This window comes from Panthera onca, chromosome F2 (genome assembly GCF_046562875.1).
Source record: "Panthera onca isolate mPanOnc1 chromosome F2, mPanOnc1 haplotype 2, whole genome shotgun sequence".
In the NCBI taxonomy this organism is placed as follows: domain Eukaryota; kingdom Metazoa; phylum Chordata; class Mammalia; order Carnivora; family Felidae; genus Panthera; species Panthera onca.
In genome coordinates, this window is record NC_138356.1 from 66413506 (window position 1) to 66438839 (window position 25334).

General features: G+C 42.5%; 1 protein-coding gene across 2 annotated transcripts in view; it reads right to left on the minus strand.

The window, feature by feature from the left end:
- DERL1 (derlin 1) overlaps positions 1–19141 on the minus strand; it is a 28076-nt gene extending 8935 nt beyond the window's left edge. Inside the window, exons 1-5 of one of the 2 annotated variants that reach the window (XM_060611240.3) lie at positions 18739–19137; positions 8167–8278; positions 2637–2701; positions 1565–1591; positions 635–730 (exon numbers count right to left, since the gene is read on the minus strand). In XM_060611240.3, the coding sequence (XP_060467223.1) occupies positions 635–730; positions 1565–1591; positions 2637–2701; positions 8167–8278; positions 18739–18891 (453 nt within the window). In that variant the 5' untranslated portion in view covers positions 18892–19137. Of the gene's footprint in view, positions 1–634; positions 731–1564; positions 1592–2636; positions 2702–8166; positions 8279–18738 lie in introns of both variants that reach the window. The other variant, XM_060611241.3, reaches the window with a different exon arrangement.
- Between the last annotated feature and the right edge of the window lie 6193 nt (positions 19142–25334).

The following is a 25334-nucleotide window of genomic DNA, read 5'->3' on the forward strand; positions in this document are numbered from 1 at the left end:
ATCATACCAAGAGCTAAGGGAGCTACAAGGAACTTCACAAAGTAGTAAAGAAAGGGTTCTACATAAATAACTTGAAGGCAGAATGTGGTAAATATTCTGGAACATAAAGTACTGGAGAGCCCCAAGGCAAGACTAATTCCAGGCAGGAAACCCAGGAGTATGTTCAGTCCCAACTCAAATGAAGACCAGGTAGGATTTACAAGAGGAAGAAAATCAAAGAGATGTTACGAGTGGAAAAGTGTGAGAGAAGGAACTAACGGAAGTGTCTGGGGGGAAAAACAAATCTGTTTTAGCGGAAGTGTAAAATACATTAACAGGGAATGATAACAGACTTTAAAAGGAAATGCTCCCCATGAGTATCTTTCCTTCCCTCTATCATACACGCAGACACAAGACTGTTCGGGGACACATGCCTAAGGGGCCAAGAAGTAACAGTCAGCAAAGGAAGGATTCCAGGTGGGCTAAAGAAACGCAGGGCACTGACCAGGGGACTGAGCAGGGGAGGGGGGCTTGCCTATGGTATGTTGCTCTGCAGTGACCTCTTCTGGACGAGTCAGAAAGTGCACCTCTCAGATGAAGAGGGATTTCTGTGGAGACGAACGAAAAGGAAACTTTTCCAACTAGGTCAAAGTACCTTAAATCGTGTTCCAAACCAAAATGATACAATCATGTCTCTGTTCAGCTGGGCCCAGACATAAAGTACGGACATGATCAGAGGAATCATCAGCAACTGCAAAAGAAGTCAACGTGTAAACACAAGGCTCCAGAGGCACTTCAGAGGCTTACCGTGAATCTACCAGGTTGGGTTTTTTTGTTTTTGTTTTTGTTTTTTTTTTAACCTCTCCCCTCCAAACAAATTCTCACATGGCTATTCAAAAACCAAAAATAAATTCAATCATCAGAATTACAAATTGATCCTTTTAATCAATTATACAAAGCATTCTACAAAATCCTGGAATAAAATCCAACAGAATTATTTGAGATGGATTCAGAAATATCAGGATCAAGCTCGGGTACTTGAGAAAAGGAGGCAGTAGGGGCGCCTGGGTGGCTCAGTCGGTTAAGTGTCGGACTTCAGCTCAGGTCATGATCTTGCAGTTGGTGAGTTGGTGAGTTCAAGCCCCCACATCAGGCTCTGTGCTGACATTTCGGAACCCGAAGCCTCTTCAGATTCTGCGCGCGCACGCGCATGTGTGTGTGTGTGTGTGTGTGTGTGTGTGTGTGTGTGTCTGCCCCTCCCCCGCTTGTGCACTGTCCCTCTCTCTCAAAAATAAACATTAAAAAAAAAAAAGAAGGCAGTAAAGCTTTACTTACTGTATATTCTCAACTTAAAAACTACATATCCATATAATGCATAGAAAATACTGGAAAACCATCATTCTCAATGCACAAACATAATGAAGAACCCAGAAATGAGCAAGGAAAGTAATGGTTTAGATAATTCATGTAAGACCTTCAAAGAAGTTCTAATTCTATAACTGCAAAATGCAATTTAAGTTTCTCTCAAAGGCCATGAATAAGTAAATCTGAAACATGTAAAAGGGCAGTTTCAAGGGACACTTACCTGCATGTCCATTGCTAAGCCAGTAATCTTGGTTTATAAAGTTAAAGATCAGATACAAACAAAGCAATTCGCACCTAGTATAAGTTCATTTCATTCCTGTGTTCTGAAAGAAAACACTTTTCTTATAGTTCAAACTGTTTAAAACATTCCAGAATCCCAAGTTATCGAATACTCTCCATTATGAATATTCTATTAGACTATAGGATGTCACGGAAATGTGAGAATTTAACTGCTTTGGCCCACGACTCAGTTGGCCCTCTTGCATCCTCTTTGCCTTGCCCTGCATTTTAGCACCTCTTCTCCAGCTGGAAGATGATGATACCTGTGCCCTGAAACAAATAATGATTCTACTCACATTCAGGGCTCCACAGCATGGCTGAGGTCCAAAACAATTTTTTTTTCTTCCCTTAAAGGAGGGGAAAGGGCATCCAAAGTGCCACATGTCCTGGCTCCCGGCCAAGCTTCAATGGCAGCTAAGCCCCAAAGCAATTCTGAGCTCACCAGCTCCGCAGACTGAGCCATCGTGCCCTTTCTGCTGCTCTCACCATCTGTAAAGGTCCGCAGCTGGAAGGCTGCTGGCAGTGGGGGCTGAAATGCAGCAGAGACATGCTGTGGCCCTTCCCAGAGCCGGCTCCCCCTGGATGGACTGAATGACTATGTAGGCCCCGAAGACGAGGACGGCAACGAAATCAGAAAAGGCTGCTGGCTGTAAATTAACTTTCTGATAAGGAGCACAGATTCCAAAAGCTGTCTCATGGCACGGAATCTCTCTGCTGCAGTCAACGAGCTGTCACACATGAGAACACAGAGAACTGGGAACAAGAGGGACAGCAATACAATTGAACCAAATGTGGAAAACCCCACCAAGGCAATGGCAAGAGAATGCACCACTCAAGGGCCGTATGATTGACTACGGCTCTCAAAGCGAACTTTAATTATTCTTAATTATGAACTGTAGTAAACAAAGATGCAAATGCTATCATTTGAACTGCTGTACACAATACCGTCTACTTTCCCAAACCTGAAAATAAAATGGTTTCTTTCTGGCCCAAAGTCACAGACTAAAGGATACCACGATGCAAATCCAGTTAAAAAGGAGCATGAATAAATAGTCTGCAGGCCTCCCATCAAAAGCTCCTAGAAACAAAAATAAGCCAAATGTCACGGTCCAGAATTTCAGAACAAAGTGATTTCTATGTAGAGAAATGCTTCAAAAAATTCTAGAGAAAGCCAAAATGAGAATATTTTTAAACTTCTCCTCACAAGTAAAAAAAAAAAAAAAAAAAGGAAAATTTTTAAAATACCTAAAACCATGTCTTCCAATAAATCCCTGAACTACAGTCAACTGAGTAAGGCTAATCTGTGTTCTCCTAACCGAATTCCAGTAACTACCATCCTCCAACTACCACAAGCTGTAAGACCCGCAGGGAGGGCAGTCGGTTCCACTGCCAGTGAGCTCCCACCCCCTGAAGGCTTCACAACTAGTCGGCCTCTCCTTCCTGGCTCTCCTCGTGGCCCGATGACACATCTGTGATCACTTGTCTCCCTCCTCCCTCTGCGAGACCATAAGCTCTGATACTGGAGGGACCCCATCTGTCTGGCCTGCCACTGTGTCTCCAGGAAGACTATGCTGGGAGAATCTTACTGTTGTTGTTATTATTAGATACACACACACACACACACACACACACACACACACACACTCACACTCACATACTCTCACTCTGACACTGGGCTTTCTTGAGAAGATTCAGTCTCCTTCTTCTGGCTTACATTCTAGCAAGGGAAAACAATGCTGGAGGAGGGGAAGAGTGAGGGCACGGCCAAACCTTCCCATAGACTCTGACTCTTCACCTTCAGACCACATCCGGGAGGTAGAAGGGAAAGACGAGGAAATAAAGTTACATGACCTGGACCACATGGCTTGTTATAAGCAGGGCGAAATGTAATTACAAGTCCAGTGCCCTTGTCACCACACCAAACGCCAGGCTCCGTCTTATTCCTGGACCGAACAATCAACACTGGCCCTGCTCTTCCTTCTAAGGGTGAGCCCTCATGCCTTCAGGTGGGAGACCAGAAGAGAGGCAGAGACCACACGCAAATGACTGTAAGGTCATTCTAGCTCAAACAGCTACCTTCCCTCCCCTCCACACCCCCTCATAATCGCATGATATGTAGTCAGTTAAAAAACAAAATCCTCTCTCTCTCTGTCTCAAAAATAAATAAAAACATTAAAAAAAAATTTTTTTAAAGGAGGGGGGTGCTCCTGGGTAGCTCAGTCGGTTAAGCATCCGGCTTCAGTTCAGGTCATGATCTCTTGGTCCGTGAGTCCGAGCCCTGCGTCAGGCTCTATGCTGACAGCTCAGGGCCTGGAGCCTGCCTTAGATTCTGTGTCTCCCTCTCTCTCTGCCCCTCCCCTGCTCGTGCTCTGTCTCTCTCTGTCTCAAAAATAAATAAAAACATTAAAAAAAAATTGTTTTTAAATCCTAACAAGTCTCAGAAAGACAGGGAAAAAATTCTATCTAAAAGAAAAAAAGTTTCCGGCAAAAGTCTCTCCTTCTTTCCCTAATTTCTCCCCTGGTGTCTCAAAGGCACGCTTTAGCCACAGTGTTAAGGAAGCTCAATGATGGGGATCCCTATGATGAATCAAAGCTAATTTCTGAATTTTAGTAAAATTTGCTTTTCTTTTTTTTTTTTTTAAGTAGGCTCCACGTCCAGTGTGGAGCTTGAACCCGTGATCCCAAGATCAAGAGTCGCATGCTCTACCAACTGAGCCAGCCAGGTGCTCCTGTTGACTTTGTGATTCGGAAGCATTCTTCGGATTGAATACTTAAGCTACTGTAATCACATAAATTACAATACTATATTATTTGGCAAGTGTGCAACTGGGAATTTATAAAGTAAGTGGTCTCAAACTGCAGTCTTCCAGTTCAAATCAGAAACCTTATAAATAAGCCGACACTGCTGTATATTTCATTGACTCAGGTAGGAAAATATGCAGGTGGCAAACACATTGTCAGGCTGTTACCGTGAGGCTGTATGGCGGAGGGAAGACTGGAATCAATGAACCAGGGCTCCAGTCCCAGACATGTTATCTCAAATAGCTTTGTGACCTTTGGGGCATGTCACCACCTCTCCAGACCATTGTTTTCTCGTGGCGCAATCTTATTTTAAATGGGCAGGTCTCAAAAGTTCCTCTCAACGTGAGGGTTCAGAACCGCATTATTCATAACAGTGAAAAACGAATACAAGTCAAATGTCCATCAACTGATGAGTGGAAACACACGGGGCACGTGGGTGGCTCCGTGGGTTAAGCATCCTACTCTTGGTTTCGGCTCAGGTCATGATCTCAGTTTTGTGAGTTCAAGCCCCACGTCAGACTCCGCACTGACAGCACAGTGATCCTCTCTGCTTCTCCCCGACTCGCACTCTCTCTCAAAACAAATGAACTTAAAAAAAAAAAAAATGGGAAAAATAACCATATAAGGGAATCTCATTTGGCAATAAAAAGGAATGAGGTACTAACACATGCTACGTGGAAGAATCTTGAAAACACTAAGTGAAAGAAGCCAGTTACAAAAGATCACCTATTGTATGATGCTGCCTATAAGAAATGCACAGAATGGGCAAATCTAAAAAGGCAGAAAGTAGACCAGTGGTTGCCTAAAAGCTTAAGGGGACGACCAGGTTGAATGGAAATGGGGAATGGCCGTTAATGGGCACAGGGTTTCTTCTTGTGGTGACGACATATTCTCAAGTTAATTATAGTGATGATTGCACAAATCTATGAATACCCACTAAATTGTACACTTTAAATGGGTTGAACTGTATAGTATTTGAATTATATATCAATAAAACTTGAAATAGTACCTCTCAGCTCTAGAATTTCAAAATGCTCAGTAAGGAATGGGGGAGGCTTAAAAGAATTAAAGCAAATAAAAGAGATCAATAGGCTAATAATCCTACAGATTGATCTTCAGTGTTATTCAGGTATTACAAATTAGTTATATTACCTGACTAGATAGGAGGGGTGGGTAAGTGGGTTCCAGGGCCTCAAGTAACGGAGAGAAAACAACTTACAAATAAAATATGGTCATGGCATTATTGCAATTTAGGCTTCATAACGGTATTAAGATTATTTTTAAGTCCTCGAATTTCAGAGATAAATATTAGAAAATGTACCGATGAAATGATATCATGTCTGCTATCATTTGCTTCAAATAATCAGGGGTGGGAGGACAGACATGAATAGAGATCAAATATGATCAGCTAGGAGATAACAGTTCAAGGCGAGGAGTAGTTACAAAGGGGTTCTTGCAGGCAGGTGGACACATACTACAGCATGGGTAAGACTTGAAAACATTCTAACTGAAAGAAGCCTGTCACAGAAGGACTCATAAAGTGTCCCAAATAGGCAAATCCGTATGCATAGAAAGTAGCTCAGTGCTGGCCAGGAGCTTAGAGAAAGGGGGGGATGGGAGATAGAGAGTAACTGCTTTGGGTTTCGGGGGGTGATGAAGATGCACTGAATTAGACAGTGGTTGGTAGTGGCTGCGTAACCCTGCAACTAGACCAGAGACCACAGAACGGTACACTTTAAAATGGCTAAAACAGGGGCGCCTGGGGGGCTCAGTGGGTTAAGCATCTGGCTTCGGCTCAGGTCATGATCTCACTGTTCGTGAGTTTAAGCCCCCCCGTCAGGCTCTGCGCCAACAGCTCAGAGCCTGGAGCCTGCTTCCGATTCTGTGTCTCCCTCTCTCTCTGTCCCTCCCCCACTCGTGCTCTGTCTCTCTCTTAGACAATGAACAAATGTTTAAAAAAAATTTTTTTGTAATGGTTAAAACAGTCACTTTTATGTTCTGTGAATTTTATCTCAACAAAAAGGAAAACAAAGGTTCATTAACCTTTCTCACTACTTTTGTGTACATTTGAAGTTTTTCTGTAACAAAATTTTGAAAAACTAGTCATGGATCATCCACACTTAGAATCTCCTACTGATATAAAATAATACTACTCCAATGGCTCAATCCTCAATGAAATTACACCAGGGGGTAGAATGCTACAGCATTACTAGCAAGTTCAACTGGGACAGGGGAGAATAAAAATCACATATGCTGGGGGCTTTAGGTCCAAGCCCCCTGCTGTGGTCGCGAGACTGTGGGTCAGTTTCACCTCCGCCAAGCCACTTTCCTTCCCCGAATCTCCTCTTTTTCCTCCATAAAACTAAGGGGATGGGCTAGGTCCCTTCCGGTGGTAAGAGTCGATGACCTGACACTTAATGTAGTGATTTGGTTTTTTTTTTGTTTTTTTTTTTTAAATTTTTTTTTTTCAACGTTTTTTATTTATTTTTGGGACAGAGAGAGACAGAGCATGAACGGGGGAGGGGCAGAGAGAGAGGGAGACACAGAATCGGAAACAGGCTCCAGGCTCCGAGCCATCAGCCCAGAGCCTGACGCGGGGCTCGAACTCACAGACCGCGAGATCGTGACCTGGCTGAAGTCGGACGCTTAACCGACTGCGCCACCCAGGCGCCCCGTGATTTGTTTTTAAAAAGCACCTTGCGCAAATGCCAATTTAAGGAAAACACATTTGACACCAAATGCCCATCCTTCTACTTCCCCACAGTTATGAGACTGATTCTCAATTCTCAAACTGACTTAGATTTAAGGGTGGTTCAGAATTCTCTACCCTGAGCTAACAGCCAGCAGGTTTATAAGGTCTCTGGAGTCGGCCAACCTTTTCAAAATCATTTAGGCTTAATAAAACTTTGTTCACATTTTGACCCAGCAGCATCAATTTACTGCTCTCAGGATAAGCAACTCAGAACAGCACACGAGGTATTGTACAAAGGAAATAACAATACCGAGAAACTTTTAAGAAAAGATTTTTGTAAAAAACCAAACAAACAAAAAAACTTACCCATAACACCATATGGGCGGTCCTATCTAATAAACTACCATATTATTAAATCCCAGTTATATATTTCAAAAGTGAGTAATTCAATCACAGAGAATAACTTAAGGCTTTCATAGTATGAAGAAGTGTTTTTCAACCCCAGTCTGGGAGATATATATACTTCAGCCCAGTTGACATTTAAGGACAAGGACTGGGGCACCTGGGTCACTCAGTCAGTTAAATGTCCAACTCTTGATCTCAGCTCAGGTCTTGATCTCAGGGTTGTGAGTTCAAGCCCCACAGTGGGCTCCAAACGGAGTGTGAAGTCAACTTAAAAAATAAATAAAATAAAGGACAAATGAGTGCCATGTGACTGAAACGGGTGAGAAGTCAAATTTAAGTGAGAGGCACACAACTCAGCCACTAAGGACAAGGTAGGGACAAGATGTATTAAGCTCTGGTCTTTCATTTTTTTTCACCTATAAAATGGTGACACTGTTACTTATGCTTCATGATGATGTCATGAGGATTAAAAATCAAATAAACGAAGTGCCTAGTACAGTCCTGGCACAGTTACTACTGAGCATTTACTATCATTATGCCATTTCCTTACAAGCTAACTGCCCTCAAAATTCTTCCAATAAGTAACTGGTAAATTAGAACTGGTGAATTAGAAACAAATCTTAAGACAACTATGGACAACATACCTGTTTCAAGACGTGTAGAATACTGATATAAGAAATATAAATTGACCAAATAAAGAAATCCAGTTCCTGGACCCACAGGGAAATAAAAGGTGGCAGTGATTGGCCTCCAAATCTGTCCAGATCAAAACAGACACAGTGGTTAGTTTCTCCAAGCCTGGTTAAATTTTTTTTTTTTTTAACTCAACAAAATTCACCCTTGCAAAACATTCTCCTCTGTGATGAAAGCAACCAAAGGGATACCACCAATATAATTCAAGAACACTGAAGAAAAGCTCCCATCAGCTACCATCATACCAATCTGCAAAGCGATGGAATAAAATCATGTAATATAAGCAATAAATATTCCTAACCAAGTTGAAAAAAATCAATACTAAGGAAATATATGGTTAGTCTTTACTGGGAGAAGGGCCATAGTTAAGCCTGTCAAAAATGAATTATAAAGACAGGCTCCGGCTGCACAGTAATATCTCCTTTTGGGAGAAAGAATATACCGGGGTGATAAACCTTACCAAAAAATGTCATTTTCAAAAGGTAAAAGTAAAATAGAAATGTTTTTATTCAAATCACTGTGCTATTTAGGCAATATGGATATATGACTTTACAACTGTCCCATCCCCTCAACACACACACACACACACACACACACACACACACTTACCAAAAAGTCTACAATGAGAAGGAAGTCTTCCTCCTGACCTTCATCTCCTGATTCCCTTTCCATCAACAACAATCAGTTTCTTGTATTTCTTTCAATAACATTATGTGTTACTACTGTTCATTCTTTTTCATCCTACCTTGTATTGCATGGTTCTATGCCTTGTTTAAGTCCCTTGACAAGATATTTTTATTGGCTGTAAAGTATTCCTTTTATGTGAAGGTCCAAAATTTGTTTAAACCGTTACAAGGCCGCGGTTGAATATTCTCGAATATCCTCTTTATACACTTACATATAGGATCAAATCCTGTGAGTTCATCTGCTAAATTAACAGACTTCTGCATTTAATTTTGGTAGACATTGCCAAATGCCTACAAAAATGTTTAACCAACTCCTATACTTACTCCTAAAATGTACATTAATGCCCATCTTCTCTCCACGCCGTCACCATGTAGTGTGTGTTTACGAACTGTTTTTAAAACTTTAGCACTTCCTTTCTTCATTTTCCTGCCAGATTTGCATTTCTTTATATATTATGGAAATTCCCCTTTCTCATTGTTGCAAATATTTTCTGGCCATTCATCTATGCTTTTACGGTATTCTTGCCATATTTTGACATGTAAAAGTGTAATTTAAGGTAGGCAAATGTATCCGTCGGGTGTACTTGGATGCTCATGTAGCTCACAAGCTACGTCTCCACTTAAGAGTATCAAAATGTTCACAGTCCTACCGTGGCACATTCATGTCCGTGGCACATTCATGTTCGTCTCAGGAGTAAGGAAGATAACCTACTTCTTTTTCTAGGTGCTCACTCAGCTTTCCCAATCCCATTTACAGAGTAACCCATACTTCCTCCATTCATTTGAAACACTACTTTCTTTCTTGTTTTTTTTTTAAATATTTTTTAATGTTTATTTTTGAGAGAGAGACAGAGTGCGAGCCAGGCAGGGGTAGAGAGAGAGGGAGACACAGAATCCGAAGCAGGCTCCAGGCTCGGAGCTGTCAGCACAGAGCCTGACATGGGGCTCGAAATCGTGAACCACGAGATTATGACCTTAAGCTGAAGTCAGACACTTAACCAATCGAGCCACCCAGGTGTTCCGAAAAGCTATTTTCATTATCTATTTATTTCCTTTTATATTAAAATCTATTATTATATTAAAATGCTATCCTGTTTGGAACTGAATTCCCCTATCAATATCAAGCTATCTTAATGTCTAGTTTTATAATATGTAACAATATCTGGTAAAGTGATATGATTAAATAATCCCCCTCCTGTTTTTCTTCCACATTTGTCATGATTTTCTCGGCTGGTCTCAACATTTTATTTTCTCAAAAGAACTAGAATCAGCATCTTTATTATATCAATGTGATAACCATTCCCAGCCAGGAAGAAGTCTTTCACAGCTTTTAGAAGTTTTCTGTTGAGCTATGCTTTCTAGCTCTAATACCAAACCACCAAAGCCGAATTACCTTACTGTTTGTAGTATTAGCTGGATTACTTTATTGTTTGTAATAGATTTGAAAACTGAGCCTCTTGGGCTTTCAAAGTATACAACTCTATCTGTAAATAAAATTTTGTATCTCATTCCATTCTGGTCTAATTCACTGGCTAGAACCCCCGAACAACCTTAAATAATAATAGTGGTTGAAGTAGACGACCTTCCCAGTCCTTCGGAAATGCCAGCATAATGCTGGCTTTTGCCTGGAGAGCTGTGTGTCTCGCTTGGCAAGCATGAAAGACCCGCCCCCCGGCATCCAGATGTTCTCGGTAGTAGTGGGTCATGTGAAGAAGCAAAGAGTGAGCACGAGGGAGGGGTGGTCTGGTCTTGGGAAAACGACTAAAGTCCGAGAGAACTGCAAGAGCACTGAACAGGTACTGCTGACAGTGTGGGTGTGGCTGGAATGGGGGACACTGGCGGTGGCGCCTGGCCGGACACAGAGCTGCCACGTTACACCCTCCGAGTACAGGAATGTAGCCCTCACGGCTCCGTTCCCTGCGGAAGAAAACGCGCTTTATAAAAACACCCAGAAGAGTGACTTTGCAAGAACCCTCTATTAAACCAGTAAAACAAAATAAGTTAAAACTCATGTGGATTTATTTACAACTTTAACATAGACGCATCATTTAACGGAAAAGATTTGAGGACTGTGAGTGAGAAGTTCTCACCAGAAGTGATTTGAGAACACCAAGATGTTAAGTGTCTGGCTTACAAGCTATCACTTCCGGGCCTCAATTTCCATCCGTAAAAGGGGAATGATAGACTAATACTTGCCCTATTCTGATGGGTGGTTTAAAAAAAAAAAAAAAAAAGTGTGCTATTCTGCTCATTTACATGCACTGACTCAGGGGGCAGATTTTACAGATGAAGAACAGAAATGAGAAAAGGTTAAATAATAGCTAGCAGGTGGGGGAGGTAGAATTTTATCCCAGACAGCTCGACTCCAGAGTTTATGACACAAAACCCCTGTTTTTACAATGTCTCTCACAAGTGGCATCATTACTATGAGCTATAATTACAACTAGTAAAAATTTTAAGTCCTCCTATACTTGTATAATCCTGATTCTCCCTGCTTACGAAAAGCACTGGGGGCAAAGACCAGAAGCAAGCTAGCCCTGGCCTTGGCTCTTAAGTAGCCGCAGGGCCTTGGAAAAGTCTAGACCTCTGAGTGTATATCTTCATCTACCCGGTGATGTCTGTCCTATGACTCTGCCCTCCTTAGCTCACAGATTTTATAAAACGTTGGAATTAAGAAAACGGATTACAAAGGTGCTTTGAAAAAAAAAATTGTACGTGTAGGTGTATGATGATTACAATCTCTTAGAAGACACACACTGACATAGTTTTTACAAATTCCCATTTTAAGCTACCTCCATATCCCTGCAAATTACTCAGGACCTGATTTTGGAAAAGAAACCCTGTTTTTTTCCGACTACATTTTCCCCTAACACTGACGCCACCATGCTATTTTTAGCCCCTGTGTGCACCTGTGCTTTGGAAATCAGTGTCTGTCAAAATATCTCACTTCTTTTCCCCGCTCATTAAGCTTACCCTTGAGTTATACTTGGCTTTCATTGATCTAAGAGACTTGATATTATTTTTGTATTACTTTAAAATGATAATTTGAAAACACCAGGAGAGAACTTATCTCTTCGGAAAAACACAATGTAATGTATTTCTGGAATCCCCAATGAAGAGGCCCAGCTAAATTCCCTCCTTTTCTCTGACATGCAAATAGTTAGAATAAGAAAATGGATTTTCAGGGCTGGGAGTGCAGACATGCTTTCCGCCCTGGGGAGCCTGCCCCCACCCTACAATGGGGAGCCAGGTGCAGCACCGAGGGCACGGGACCGGCAGGCAGAGGGGAGGGGAGGGGAGCAGCTCATTTTATCCCCACAGCCTCCCAAGGTAGGAACCATCATCACCCCCAGCTTTTTCTTGAGGAAAGCTGGGCCCTCATGAGAGTTTAGGTGATCTGCAGAGTCCCTCACTTAGAAGGAGGCCCACAGCTGCACTGGCATCTAAGGCCTCTGAAAAGGGGTAAGACATTGTTCTTTACTTACTAGTCCCACAGCTTCTGTTGAGAGAGTGGGTGGCAGCCAGCCTTGAACTAAAATTCTCCCAAACAATCTGCTGCCGAAATAATGACAAACGCCACCCAGAGTCTAAAGTGGGGGGAGTTTTAAAGTACCAAAAGCAGACTTTTTTTTTTTTTCTGAAACGGTACAAATTGATTGCTTTGGAGGTAAGAAACTCTACACAGGTCACCAAACAAGAAAGAAGAGGAGCATCCATGTGCCAAATGCTGATGTTAGCAAAGTGTGGCTTTTTCTTTTCTTTTTTTTTTTTTTAACATCCTAGGTAGGCAAGAAAAACGAATGAAAAATGAAAGGCACCGAGGCTCAACTGTGGACTGTAAAAGAGCTGTTGGAAGCCATCTATCCTACCCCTGGGTATGTACTCAACAGAAACACATACCTATGTTCACCAAGACATGTACCAGAATGTTCACAGCACTATTCATTACAGCCAAAACCAGACACTATCCAAAAGACCCATCATCAGTAGAATGGGGTAAAGAGATGGTGATCTAGTCACACGATGGACCAATATGAGGAGGAACAATCTATACCCATGAGCAACAGTACTAGTGACTCAAATGCACTGTTAAAAAGAGACCAGACACAATAGAATACATACCGTAAGATTTCATTCATAGAAAGTAAAATAATTGGCAAAAGCAATCTGTGATACTAAAAGGTAAGATAGTAGTTACCCTTGGAGGGGGCAGTTACCAGAAGGGAGCTACAGGAAGGTTTACTGGTATGTTCTGCTTCTTGATCTGGGTGCTGGTTACACACAGGTATTCAGTTTTTAAAAATTCAACAACTTGTAAATGTATAAAGCGGACTGAAGTGGACAGGACTGTTAAGGAAAGACATTAAAGCTATACATACCAAAACACTAGCCACTTAAGTTCTAATCGAAACCTTGAGGCTACTTCCATGCTCAGCCTAGAGACCAAGTTCATCTCCCTTCTGGTTATGCATGTATAGGTTTCTCTTCCCCAGTGTGCTTTTTTTTTTTAAGTTTATTTATTTTGCGAGAAAGAGAGAGAGTGAACAAACGTGAGTGGGGGAGGAGCAAAGAGAGGGAGGAGGGAGAGAGAGAATCCCAAGCAAGCTCCCTGCTGTCAGCACAGAGCCCAGGGCAGGGCCCAATCTCACAAACTCTGAGATCATGACCTGAGCCAAAATCAAGAGTTGACACTTAAACAACTGAGCCACCCAGGTGCCCCTTCCCTAATACGCTCTTAATTCAATCTGCTAGGGTTGCTATCATCGGGTTAAAGGTAAATAACATAAAGCAAAAGCTTGGCAAATATAAGCACAAGGCCCAAATCACAGATTTGGCGGGTGCCATTTCTTCTCATTCCTGAAAACAAATGAGGGAAATTGAGAGTTCATCTCTTCCCGCGTGAAGTCAGGATGCTTTTAAGGGGGCAAAATACAGGATAATCATCCAGCAGTCACATTTCAATTTCAGTTACAAATTAAAATTAGAATCTCGGGGCCCCTGGATGGCTCAGTCGGTTAAGTGTCCAACTTCAGCTCAGGTCATGATCTCACGGTTTGTGAGTTTGAGCCCCGCATCGGGCTCTGTGCTGACAGCTCAGAGTCTGGAGCCTGCTTTGGATTCTAGGTCTCCTTCCCTCTCTACCCCTACCCCTCCCACTCACACTCTGTCTCTGTCTCTCTCTCTCTCAAAAATAAATAAACATTAAAAGAATTTTTTTACTAAAAAATAAAAAAAATTAGACTCTTACTGCCCAGAGAGAAAAGGCAGTAATGGAAGGAATTACTATTCACTAGAAAATAAAAATGGACACTATTTTTGAACAGCTTATTACGAGAATATATACTGGGAACTTTACATTTTGCTATGAATTTTACATGACAGAGGCATGGAGTAGATAACATACTTCTTCAATTTGAAGATACTCATTTTTGTGTTTCTAAAATTAGTATGTGGCTTATAATCCAATACATTCATTTAATGGAATTTCTACTCTCCCTCCCCTCCAAAAAGTTGTATTAAATTGATGGTGCATCTTATAATCTATGGAGTTAGATCAGAGTTCATACGGTATTAAATGACCCCCACTTTTAGGTAACGAAACTGAGGCTCAGAAAGAGTACTAAGTAACTTGCCTGAGGGCATATAATGAGTATGGGGCTGAGCCAGGTCTTGGGGAACCATGACTCAACTCCTTGAAATCCCTTGGTCTTTCTATTTTAAGAGAAAGTAGATAACTGACTTGGAAGAAATCACCCTCAAAAATGTTTGCTAAACACTTAACTGTGTGTTTTGGTAGATTTGATGTGAAGGAGTTGAAAGAGGCAGCTCAAAACTATCTGACTCACCAAAGTAGAAACCGGAACTGGAGATGACTACAAACCGGAGTGATACTGGTCTCAGGATGCCCGTGGGAGCTGAACGAGGTGGCGTGGAAGTACAACAGAGATGCAAGGAGGTGCGGTGCCTCTGTCCAGAGAAATAGACAGCCCTGGGAGACACGAGCTCAGAAAGCACGAGGGCTGCAGGACTAGGTCATCAAGGACCAGCAGGAAGACATTTATTTCATCAGTATGAAGTAGCTATCTGATCAATGCGTGTTGAACGTGAGGGACTAGGAACTTTGGATAACGGCACAGTGAGTCTTAACATCCCATCCAAACTAAGAAAAATAACACTTTAAACTCTGCAGTTCCAAACCAACAAGCTAGTCAGATGAAGCCTAAAGATAAGGAGGAAAAGGGACTTTCATCTCTTCCAACATGAATCCGCAATTCTAAATCAATCATCCCCAATTTTTTTTAAGCTGTTCAAGGCTCAGCTTCGAAGGAAAAGATGAGCCTCCAGCAGAAAGCACACCGCATGCTGTTTGTCACACACCGACCTCTCAGATGCAGGTTTTCTTTCAGCTGCTTCATTTGCAAATGAGTTCCTCTAGGTGGGTCTGAAAGCTAAATTTGTCCAGAATGGGCACGAGCCAGAGTAGCAGAGAGAAGGTCTAGATACTGGCCTTTTCCCATCTGGACAACCAGCGCACTGTCCTGCCCCCCACTGCTTCTCCCAGCTCTCAGGACGACGAAACAATGTAAGGAAGATGGGAAAAGCACGGGAGGGGGGACACGAATGATGACTCTTCTAATCAAGGCACATCTGTCAACATTCACCTGCAGTCTATTAGAAAGGCTTTCTTATTTTACCAGTCTGACAACACAAGTGAGCAAGATTTTGCAAGGAGGGTCAAAGAGCCAGTTTCGACCAGATCCTTCTCACAAAATGACTTACAACCACCGCTCCTCCTGCACACATACTACCCAGCATGCCACCCACCAGGCACAAAGTGCACAACAGCCACTAGGTCACAAATAATAACCAGAGCTGGCAGCAGGCCCACATCATTTTCTAATCTCCAACTGCCTGCTTAACTTCTGCACTCAGATGCCTAAGAAGCATCTCTAGACGTAACATGGCCAACACAGAAACTCTTCATCCACACCCTCCCCTGGCCCCCAAACCTACGCCATCCTAAACATTTCCCACTTGGTAAAGGACTCCACCATCCACTGTGGAAACAGCGGCATCTTTGAGTCCTGCTTCCTTCAGCTACTCCCCTGCCACATTCATTCAGCAGCAACCTTGTCCACGCTACTCCAAAATCTACCTACTTCTACCTCTGCAGTCACCCGGACCCAAAACATCATCTCTCTTGCCTTCTAACTGGATTTCTCTCTCTCCCCCATCCCAGGTGCTAAGTCCGTCCCACAGAGCGGTCAAGCAATCTTGTCAGTTCTCTGTTCAAAATGCTCCAAAGCCTTCCTGGTGTCTTCAAAATAAAGCTCAGAGGCACCTGGATGGCTTAGTCAGTTGAGCGTCTGACTCTGGCTCAGGTCATGATCTCACAGTTTGTGAGTTCAAGCCCCACAAGGGGCTAGCTGCTGTCGGCCTGTCAGCACAGGGCCCGCTTCGGATCTTGCTCTCCTCTCTCTGCCCCTCACCCATTCACATGCTCTCTCTCTCTCCCAAAAAATAGATAAAACATTAAAAAAAATTCTTTAGTAAATAAATAAAGTTCAAAGCACAAAGTCCTGTACAACCCAAGCCCAGCCCACCTTTCCATCCGTGCTTTATCGTACTCACCCCTGGTTATCTCTGTCTGCATCTGCCAATCCTCATCCCTACAGCTGACTTGTAACCAGCTATCTGGTCTTCCTTCCGTTTCTGGGGCCTGCCTCCCAGCCTTCCTCTTGCTAACCCTTGTTCTTAGAAGGCTGTCCCCAGAGCCGGATCTTCCCAAAGCTGGCACCTCGGCATTCGGATTTCAGTTCAGGCATCTTCTCCGAAGCCTTTCTGGAACACTCTATCCAATGTTATATGCCTTAAGTCACCCTCGATCATATGCCTCTCTCTTATTTTCTTCATGGGAGCTGGGACTTTCTGTCTTATTCACTATTGTAGCTCCAGTGCCCAGCACTGGCAAGTGCCAACTATTTCCATGCATTCAACCAACATGAAAGCACCTACTATGTGCCAGGCCCTACTCTAGGTAACAAAGACGGTGGTAAACAAGTCAGGGATCTGGTTCTCGTGGCGCCTTCTTTTCTGAAGGGAAGCTAACCAATGCCAACAGGTGACATGTAGCAAGTACAATTAAGCATAAAGGAGATGGAGTGAAGGAGGGGTATTAATTTATGTAGGGCAATCCATAACACCTTGCCAATAAGGTGGCACCGGGAAGAGACTTGAAGAAGGTAAGGAGGTAAATCAAGGTTATCGTCCTCAAACAGAGAAACAACACATGCTAGCAACCTGAGGAGAGGGCGTCAGCTGCTGAAGGAAGAGCAAGGATTCCACTGCGGAGCCTAAGGTGCAAGGTGGACAGTAGCAGCAGTTAAGGCCAGAGCGGCAGGAGGGGGCTTTGCAGGCCGCTGGAAGGACTTGCATTTTATACATCTGATTTGAGAAGACATGGAAGGTTCAGGATAGAGGACAGACAGGCTTGATTTATATTTCAAAAGGATCACTCCAGCTGTCTACAGAAAAGACGGAAAGGACCTGAGCTGGAATGATAATGGCTTGCAATGGAGAACGAAAAGGGACCTGTTACTCTGGACGTATGTCTAAAGTAGAGCAAACTAGTAGCTGGCAAATTATGGGATGTGGGAGAAAGACAAGTCGACGATGACTCCATAACTGGTAGCTTGAGCTCCTGCAATAATGAAATTGCTCTTTACTTCTAGGGCAAAGGAAAAGGGTAACCAGTTCGGGACATGTTAAATTTGAGATGCCTATTAGTCATCCGAGTGGTAATTTCAAACAGACAGTTGGATATCAGGAGACAGATCTGGACTGAAAATATGTATATTTGTATTTGAGAGTCCTCAGTTTATAGAAAGTATTTAAACCCATGAAGCTAAATGAGATTTCCTATAGCTGGGGACCGGTAGAGAAAAGGGCCTATAACTGATCCCTGGGGCACATCACAACATTTAAAGGTCAGGATGATGAGGAACAAGCAGCAGAGACTAAGAAACAGTAAACTGGGGGGAGACAAGGCAGGTTATCCACATGCTAATTAATGTGCTCAAATTAATGTAAAATCTTAGTAGCTGACCTGCCACTGAGTAAAGATCTAAATCACAGAATCCAGTGAATAAAGATAATCTCCGGGAAACTAATATTCCCTTGCCAGAAATACCCTGGAAAGTTTCCTTCATGCTTAAATAGCAAGGCCTTCTATTTTGGGAACAATTTCCTCTTTACTCCTCCCTTCATACATTCTACTACTACATGTCACATACTAGGTCGGGGCTAGGTGGAACGCAGATAAACAAACCCACTCTTTGCATCTGACCACAAACCACTCCCGCAAAGAAAAAAAAAAAGCCTCTATTAACATAAGAAGTACTCGGCTGAATGCTGAATAAATTGACATCCTCATGGCACCCACGTGAGTGGCAGAGGAAGGTCAGAGGGCACCTGCTCCGGGTAGAACCAGGGTGCTAATCACCGGCGTCCAAAAGATTAACAACGATCACAGAATTACCTTCCCACTGGCTCCTTCTCTGAATGCAGAGAGCAGGGAGCATAATCTTAATAGAAGAGCAAAATCAGTCCCTTCCCAATGGGCCAAAGCCACTTCTCCAACCATCCGTGCCCTAGCTCCAGACCCCTTTTTTGCCTCCACCCCGCCCCCAAACCACAGGACCTCGCCCTAAACCGCTGGAGCCGTCGCACTACAAATCCCACCAGGCACCGCGCGCCCACGACATGCCGGTCTACGCTCCGTCACCGCCGGGCCTCCTGGGACCTGTAGTCTCCACGCCCCTCCGCGCTGGTCAGTACCTGGAAGCGATAGAGGAAGGCTTCAGGCCAGAGGAAGAAGTAGGCCGGGCTGATGAGACCGAGTTTGCCGACCAAGGGCACCGCGACAGTGGCGGCGAACCAGTAGCGAGTGATGGCCGGGATGCTTCTGAACCAGTCCCCGATGTCCGACATCTTCACCTTTTAGGTGGCCAGGATGCGCACAGCCGCCGACTCCCAGTCCCTGGCCCCTCACGACACGGCCCGTTCAGCGAGTGGAAGGTGTCGAGGCGGAAGCCGCCCAAGCCGCCGATAAGAAGGCGGAGATCGGCGGACGTGGCGCCACCGAATTCGGACGAGCGAGGGAGCGTTCGGCAGCGAAACTTCCCCTTCCGGCGGCCGCGGAAGACGTTGACCAGAAGTCCCGCCGCTTAAAGGGCAAGCACCGATTTTACCACAGGGCCGCGGCTCCGCGGTACGGGGGAAGGACGGTATGGGGCGGGGCCAAGCGGGGCGAAGGCACAACTGGTGGGAAACAGTGGTTGCCAGGGGCAACGGCAAATACTCCAGCCAATGGCGAGGCTGAACGCCTACTACCTAGTTCAAGCCGGAGTTGTAATCCAGGTGGGTGCTCTTGGATGATGTTTAAAAAGGAAGGAGGAAAATAAAGTACATAGTTCCTCATCTGTTCTTTCATTTGACAAATGTTTGTTGAGGGCTAAGTGCCAGGGTTCTAGGTAGGGTTCTAGACACCGAGGATCCTGCGACTATCAGAGCTGTTGTGGTACCTTCTCTCCTAGAGCTTACATTCTGTTGGGGTTAGACAACTACTAATAAGTGCAAAAGATAATTTCAGAGAGTGGGGGGAAAAAAGGAATATAAAATAGGATGATGCACTAGAGTGACGGGGTGGGAGCGGGGAAACGTGGGGAAAGATGACTACTTTAGATGAGAATGGTCAAGGAGAACCTGGATGAAGTGTCCTTTGAGCTGAACCACCCCCACCCCCCAGGCAAGAACTGGGGAATTTTCCTTGCAGAGAAAACGGCCACTCCTGTTAGCTTGGAATGTTAGAGGAACTGAAAGCAAAGTTATATTCTTAACTATGAATATAATTCCTCAAGCAGGATTTAATTACAAGTAGATGAGAATCCACCTTATTCTTAATCTGTAAAAAGGGAGACAAAACTGTTCCTGTTATTTTCAGATGTAAGTCCTGCAGTTTAAGACTGCTTAAGCTAAAAGGGGAAAGAAAAAAAAAAAAAAAGATTGATTAAGCCATCCAGTAAAGACCACTAGAAACAAACCTGTAGCCCAGAGTTAGTTTTATTTACTTTCTGCAGCAAGGGATACTGGACTCCAGAGGAACCTGGACCATCTCATCAAGCAAAAAAAGAATAGGGTCATTATTGGATTGCGAGGAAAGGTGAAGTAAAATTTTGGTGAAATTTAAATGAAGCAGTGTTTTGATAGGCTCAAAGCAAAGCAATGCTGTGTGTAAAAGTGTTAACATCAAGCCTAGGCCTGAGGGGCACCTGGGTGGCTCAGTCAGTTGAGCCTCCGACTTCCACTCAGGTCGTGATCTCGCGGTTTGTGAGTTCGAGCCCCACATTGGGCTCACTGGTGTCATCCTGTCTGTGCAGAGCCCATTTCAGATCCTCCGTCCCCCTCTCGCTGCCCCTCCCCTGCTAGCGCTCTCTCAAAAAATAAATATTAAAAAAAAAAAAAATAGGCTTAGGTTAAATTCCAGTTAAAAAAAAAAAAAAAAAAAAAAAAAAAAAGCCTAGGCCTGAGCTTAGAAGCAAGTTCAGGGTCCTCTTCCCTTTGGAATCTCAAATTTAGGTTAGACATGGAATGTTGGGTCTGAAAACTCCTTATTTAAAGTTTTGCAACTAGATTGAAAATCGTGTGTCAGGATGACCCATATAGCTCAGATCCTTCAGGCAAGAATGGGATTTTCCATCCACACCAAAAAAATTTCAAACCGTGAAGTGTGTACAACAAAGTATTATTTTAAAGAAGATTTTTCAGCACAACATCCCTGATGCTCATTAACAGAAACCGTATTTACAAAAAGGCACTAAGTATTCCACAGACTGATAAAAGTATACAACATTTGGAGACCTAATCGATATCAGGCATAAAGAATATATAAAGAAACCCCTCATTCATACAAAGCTGGTGAGAATATAAATTAGTACAACCTTATAAAATAATATTGATATAAAAGCTAGAGGGGCCCCTGGGTGGCTCAGTCAGTTAAGCAACCGACTCTTGATTTCAGCTCAGGTCATGATCTCATGGTTTGTGAGTTTGAGCCCTGAGTTGGGCTCTGTGCTGACAGCACGGAGCCTGCTTGGGATTCTCTCTCTCTCTCCCTTTCTCTCCCCCCCACTTCTTTCTCTCTCTCTCTCTCACTCAAAATAAATAAATGAAGATTTAAAAATAAATAAAATAGGGGCGCCTGGGTGGCTCAGTCGGTTGAGCTTCTGACTTCAGCTCAGGTCATGATCTCACACTTCATGAGTTCGATCCCTGCATCGGGCTCTGTGCTGACAGCTCAGAGCCTGGAGCCTGCTTTGGATTCTGTGTCTCCCTGTCTCTCTGCCCCTAACCCACTCGCATTCTGTCTCTGTCTCTCTCAAAAATAAATAAACATTTAAAACATGTAATTAATTAGTTAATTAATTAATTAAAAGCTAGAGCATTGTATAAATAACATAATATTTGGAGATATTGCCTGAGCTCCATTCTCCGCATCTCCCTATCTTCTTGTACCCACTACCCATTATATCCAAGATAGAATAAGAGGAAATGTGTTATCTAGTTTAGGTGGAAAGCTAAGGAAGGTTTCTCTGATGAAACTAAGTACAGGTGCTGCCCCCCCCCCCAAAAAAAAAACCTACGAAGAACAAAACAACATATAATGTTTGGCAATATTTATTTCTAGGTTGTGCTCTAAAATTCAGAGTGCACAAGCTTGAGAGAACTGAATGCTAGGCAAATAACACAGAAGGGCCAACACAAGTAATAGAAGTCCACAGAAGGATTGCCATCGGCTGAACAAAAGATTCCCTAGGAATCATGTCTACATGGGACTGTCAGGAACAGACAGTACCTTCATGAGCAGAGCTGGGAAGAGAGACCAGAGAAGAAAATTCCAAATGGGGAAGTGTTTGGAAGGGCCTTGGGTCTGCTGTATACTTGGGACATCAATTTTCTCTGGTTCCAAGGTACAGTGCTCTACTTTATCACCGACCAGAAACTTTCTGGATGCTGGGGTCTTGCTCGAGATTAATGCAAACAAAAGCATTATGGTATCAACTTTGTCTACAAATTTTGTTCTAATTGATCAAATGTAATTTCTAAATTTGGATGAAAAAGTACGTGTGTATTATCTTTTAAAAAATCCCAATGCAAAACTGTAGCCAGGTTGATTTGTTATAATCCAATAAAGAGAGATAGATACTGCCAGCCATAAATGATAAAAATTTCCTTTCAATGAGCATTGGCTACCAGTCCCGGGGCTGACAAAGAAAAGATGTGAGAAGGAATGAAGTTCTTAGAAACATTGGGAATTAATGTCATTTTATTTTAAACTAGGTGGATTGGTTTCCCTGAGTTTGACTTATGAAGCGGTAATCCTAGGAGAAGTCAAAAATCTAAATGAAATCAAACTAACTGTCAAAAGTACAGAAGGAAACTGCTCCACGTATCCATTTGACTCACGGATTTGTTAACAGTCTCAATGTCTTACCAACCAAAATGTTGCCTTTTTAGATTAATTTATTTTTGAAACAGAAAATATTTATCATCGAATAAAAGTTTTCTATTTCTTTTTAAAAAAATAAAATAAAAAAAATAATAAAATAAAATAAAATAAAATTCAGAGTGCATGCTCTGGAATTCAACTTCAGGCTTTAGAAATACTAAAGCTTAAGTTGTGGTTACACCACTTATTAGCACTATCGTGTTGTAAAAATGACAACCTCATGGTGCTTCAGTTTCTTCACCTATAAAATGTGAGAGGAAAAAGTAATAGCAATACTGCTTTCAGAGGATTGTGAAGATTTAAATCAGATAAATTCAGGTTTAGCACTTAAAGCAGCATCAGCATTATTACTCTTCTCTTTTTGCTTCTCTTTTTGAAATGTTTTACAATGAAAGCATATCGCTTTTAGAAATAGAAATCTGGATTTTCAACAAACCCTATCCCTCCCACCATGTGATTCTGATCCAAGTTATCTGCCAACCATTCTTTGAGAACCATCAGACTAGATGGACATTCAGGATTTTTCTGTTTCTCTTTATAAAATCACTATATATTGTGATAAATTATTCTGGGCATAAAACACAAAGGTGGCTTATTCTTAGCCATCTTCAATAGAGGACTTCCCCCAATGCTCCCAAATAGCTTGCTCTAGAATTTAATTGCTTGGCTTGTAAGGAAGTCCCTGTGTTACTGCCATCAACACTCGTCATCATTTAAAACATGCAGGTAATGATTGGGCTAAGTTCTAGGAAAAATTGTGGAGGTGTAGGGGAAATAGGTGATCTCATGAATTATTGACAAGAATATACATCGGTACAACCTCTCCAGCAAGCAATTTGGTAATATTCAAATGCATTTCTAGGAATTTAAGCTTTAGATAGACTCCAACTTTTTAAAAATGCACAAGGAGAGTCATTACCACATTTTTTTAAATAGCAAGAGATTGGAAATAGCTGAATAAGTATCAATATGAAACTGATTAAATGATGGCTTATCCATATGGTCAAATACTATCAACCTTCATTAGAAAAAAATAACTTTGTACACTATAAAATAGAATGCTAATAACATATAGCATCAAGGACACAAGAGTTACAGGACAAAGTTCACACTATGCTATTATACAGTTGTACAGAAAGCACACACACAAACACACACACAGTATTTGCTTGAAATAGTGGTTGTCTCTGGAAATGGAAACTCAGAGGATGGGAGACAGGAGTGGGAAGGAGACATGTTATTGCATGTTCTTTTATCCTTTTAAATTTTGTCCCAACTATGTGTACTACATATTCTAAAATTAATTTTCAAAAAATGTAGAAAGGCGGTTTGTTCAGAAAGGAACAGGTTCAATGCCAAAAACTTTAGAAAGATAGTTAGAAAAGACCTTAACTCTGTCTTTCCTGCCATATTGATGTATACTTCCTATTGTTTCTGTTAAAAAAGGATGTTAAGGAAACGGGGGGGGGGGGGGGGGAGGGGAGGGGCGCTTGGGAGAGATGGCCATTGAGAGCACAATATTGCCTATAGCGCTGAAAATTGGCACTGCGCCTCAAAGTAATGTTGACTGACGTTGTGGGGGCGGGGGCTGACGACTCAAATATCATCTGTCACAACAGTCATGCAGGAACACCATCCTAATGGGTTGCCTGCCACATAAGTGGCATCTTCAAAAATTCAAAGCACATTGCAAAGATGTAATTAATTCTTACATTAACTAGTAGGCAGTTTCATTAGCCCCATCATGCAGGTGAAGCTATGGCAAGAATAATAATTTCTCTTTTGTCATGCCTGGCAGAACCTGTCCTATATTTTTAGTCCTAAGTCTGGGAAATTTTAAAGATTTTGGCACACTGGGCTGGGAAACAAGGCAGTTACTAAACAGTGGATAGATTATTCCCCATTTGTTATTTTGATGCACACGTGCATGCGTGTGTGTGTGTGTGTGTGTGTGTGTGTGTGTACTAAAAAGTCAGCCTTAGGGGCGCCTGGGTAGCTCATTCGGTTAAGTGCCCACCTTCAGCTCAGATCATGATCTCACAGTTTGTGGGTTCAAACACCTTGTTGGGCTTTCTGCTGTCAGCACAGAGCCTGCTTTGGATCCTCTGTCCTCTCTTTCTGCCTCTCCCCTGCTTATTCATTCTCTCTCTCTGTCTCTCTCAAAATAAAAAAATAGAAAATAAATAAATAAAAATAAAGTCAGCCTTTTACATACCATAAGGAACGAATCTGGATTCCAGGCTTGCCTCTGTCTTTTGCTGATTGTGTGACCTTTGCTGATTGTATGTGACCATGGGCAGGTCACTAAAAACAATAACAATATTACCTGACACTACAGCAAAGTTGTTTGTTGTCCGTTTGAATTGACAGCCTGCTGTTAACCAAGCTCTGGGCTTGAAGTTTCCATGCATCATCCCCCTTAATGGGCACACTAACCCCCATAGGTAGGTACAGAATTATTATTATTATTATTATTATTATTATCATTATCATTATCATTATTATTATGGAAACTGAGAAACAGATTATCATCTAACTCATCCAAGGTCCCATAACTGTAAGTGGTGATTCCAATCCAGGGCTGTCTGACCTGAGTCCATCTTTTAACTGCTCTGCTCTACCTCCGTGACAAATGTAAAAGTTCCTTATAAACTCCAAAGCATCTCACAGATACTAGTTTTACTCTAGTAACTAACACAAAGCACCAGCACATGGGAGGCAATTAATGTTGTATAGATGAGTAAAGCAGGCTGGCTGAACCAAAGTTTATGCAAGAAGTATTTGGAATAAAATAATCCCTTTAATATCAGACTTCTCTTAAGTAACAATTCCACATGCCAAAATCATCAGAGAACAGTAATCCAAG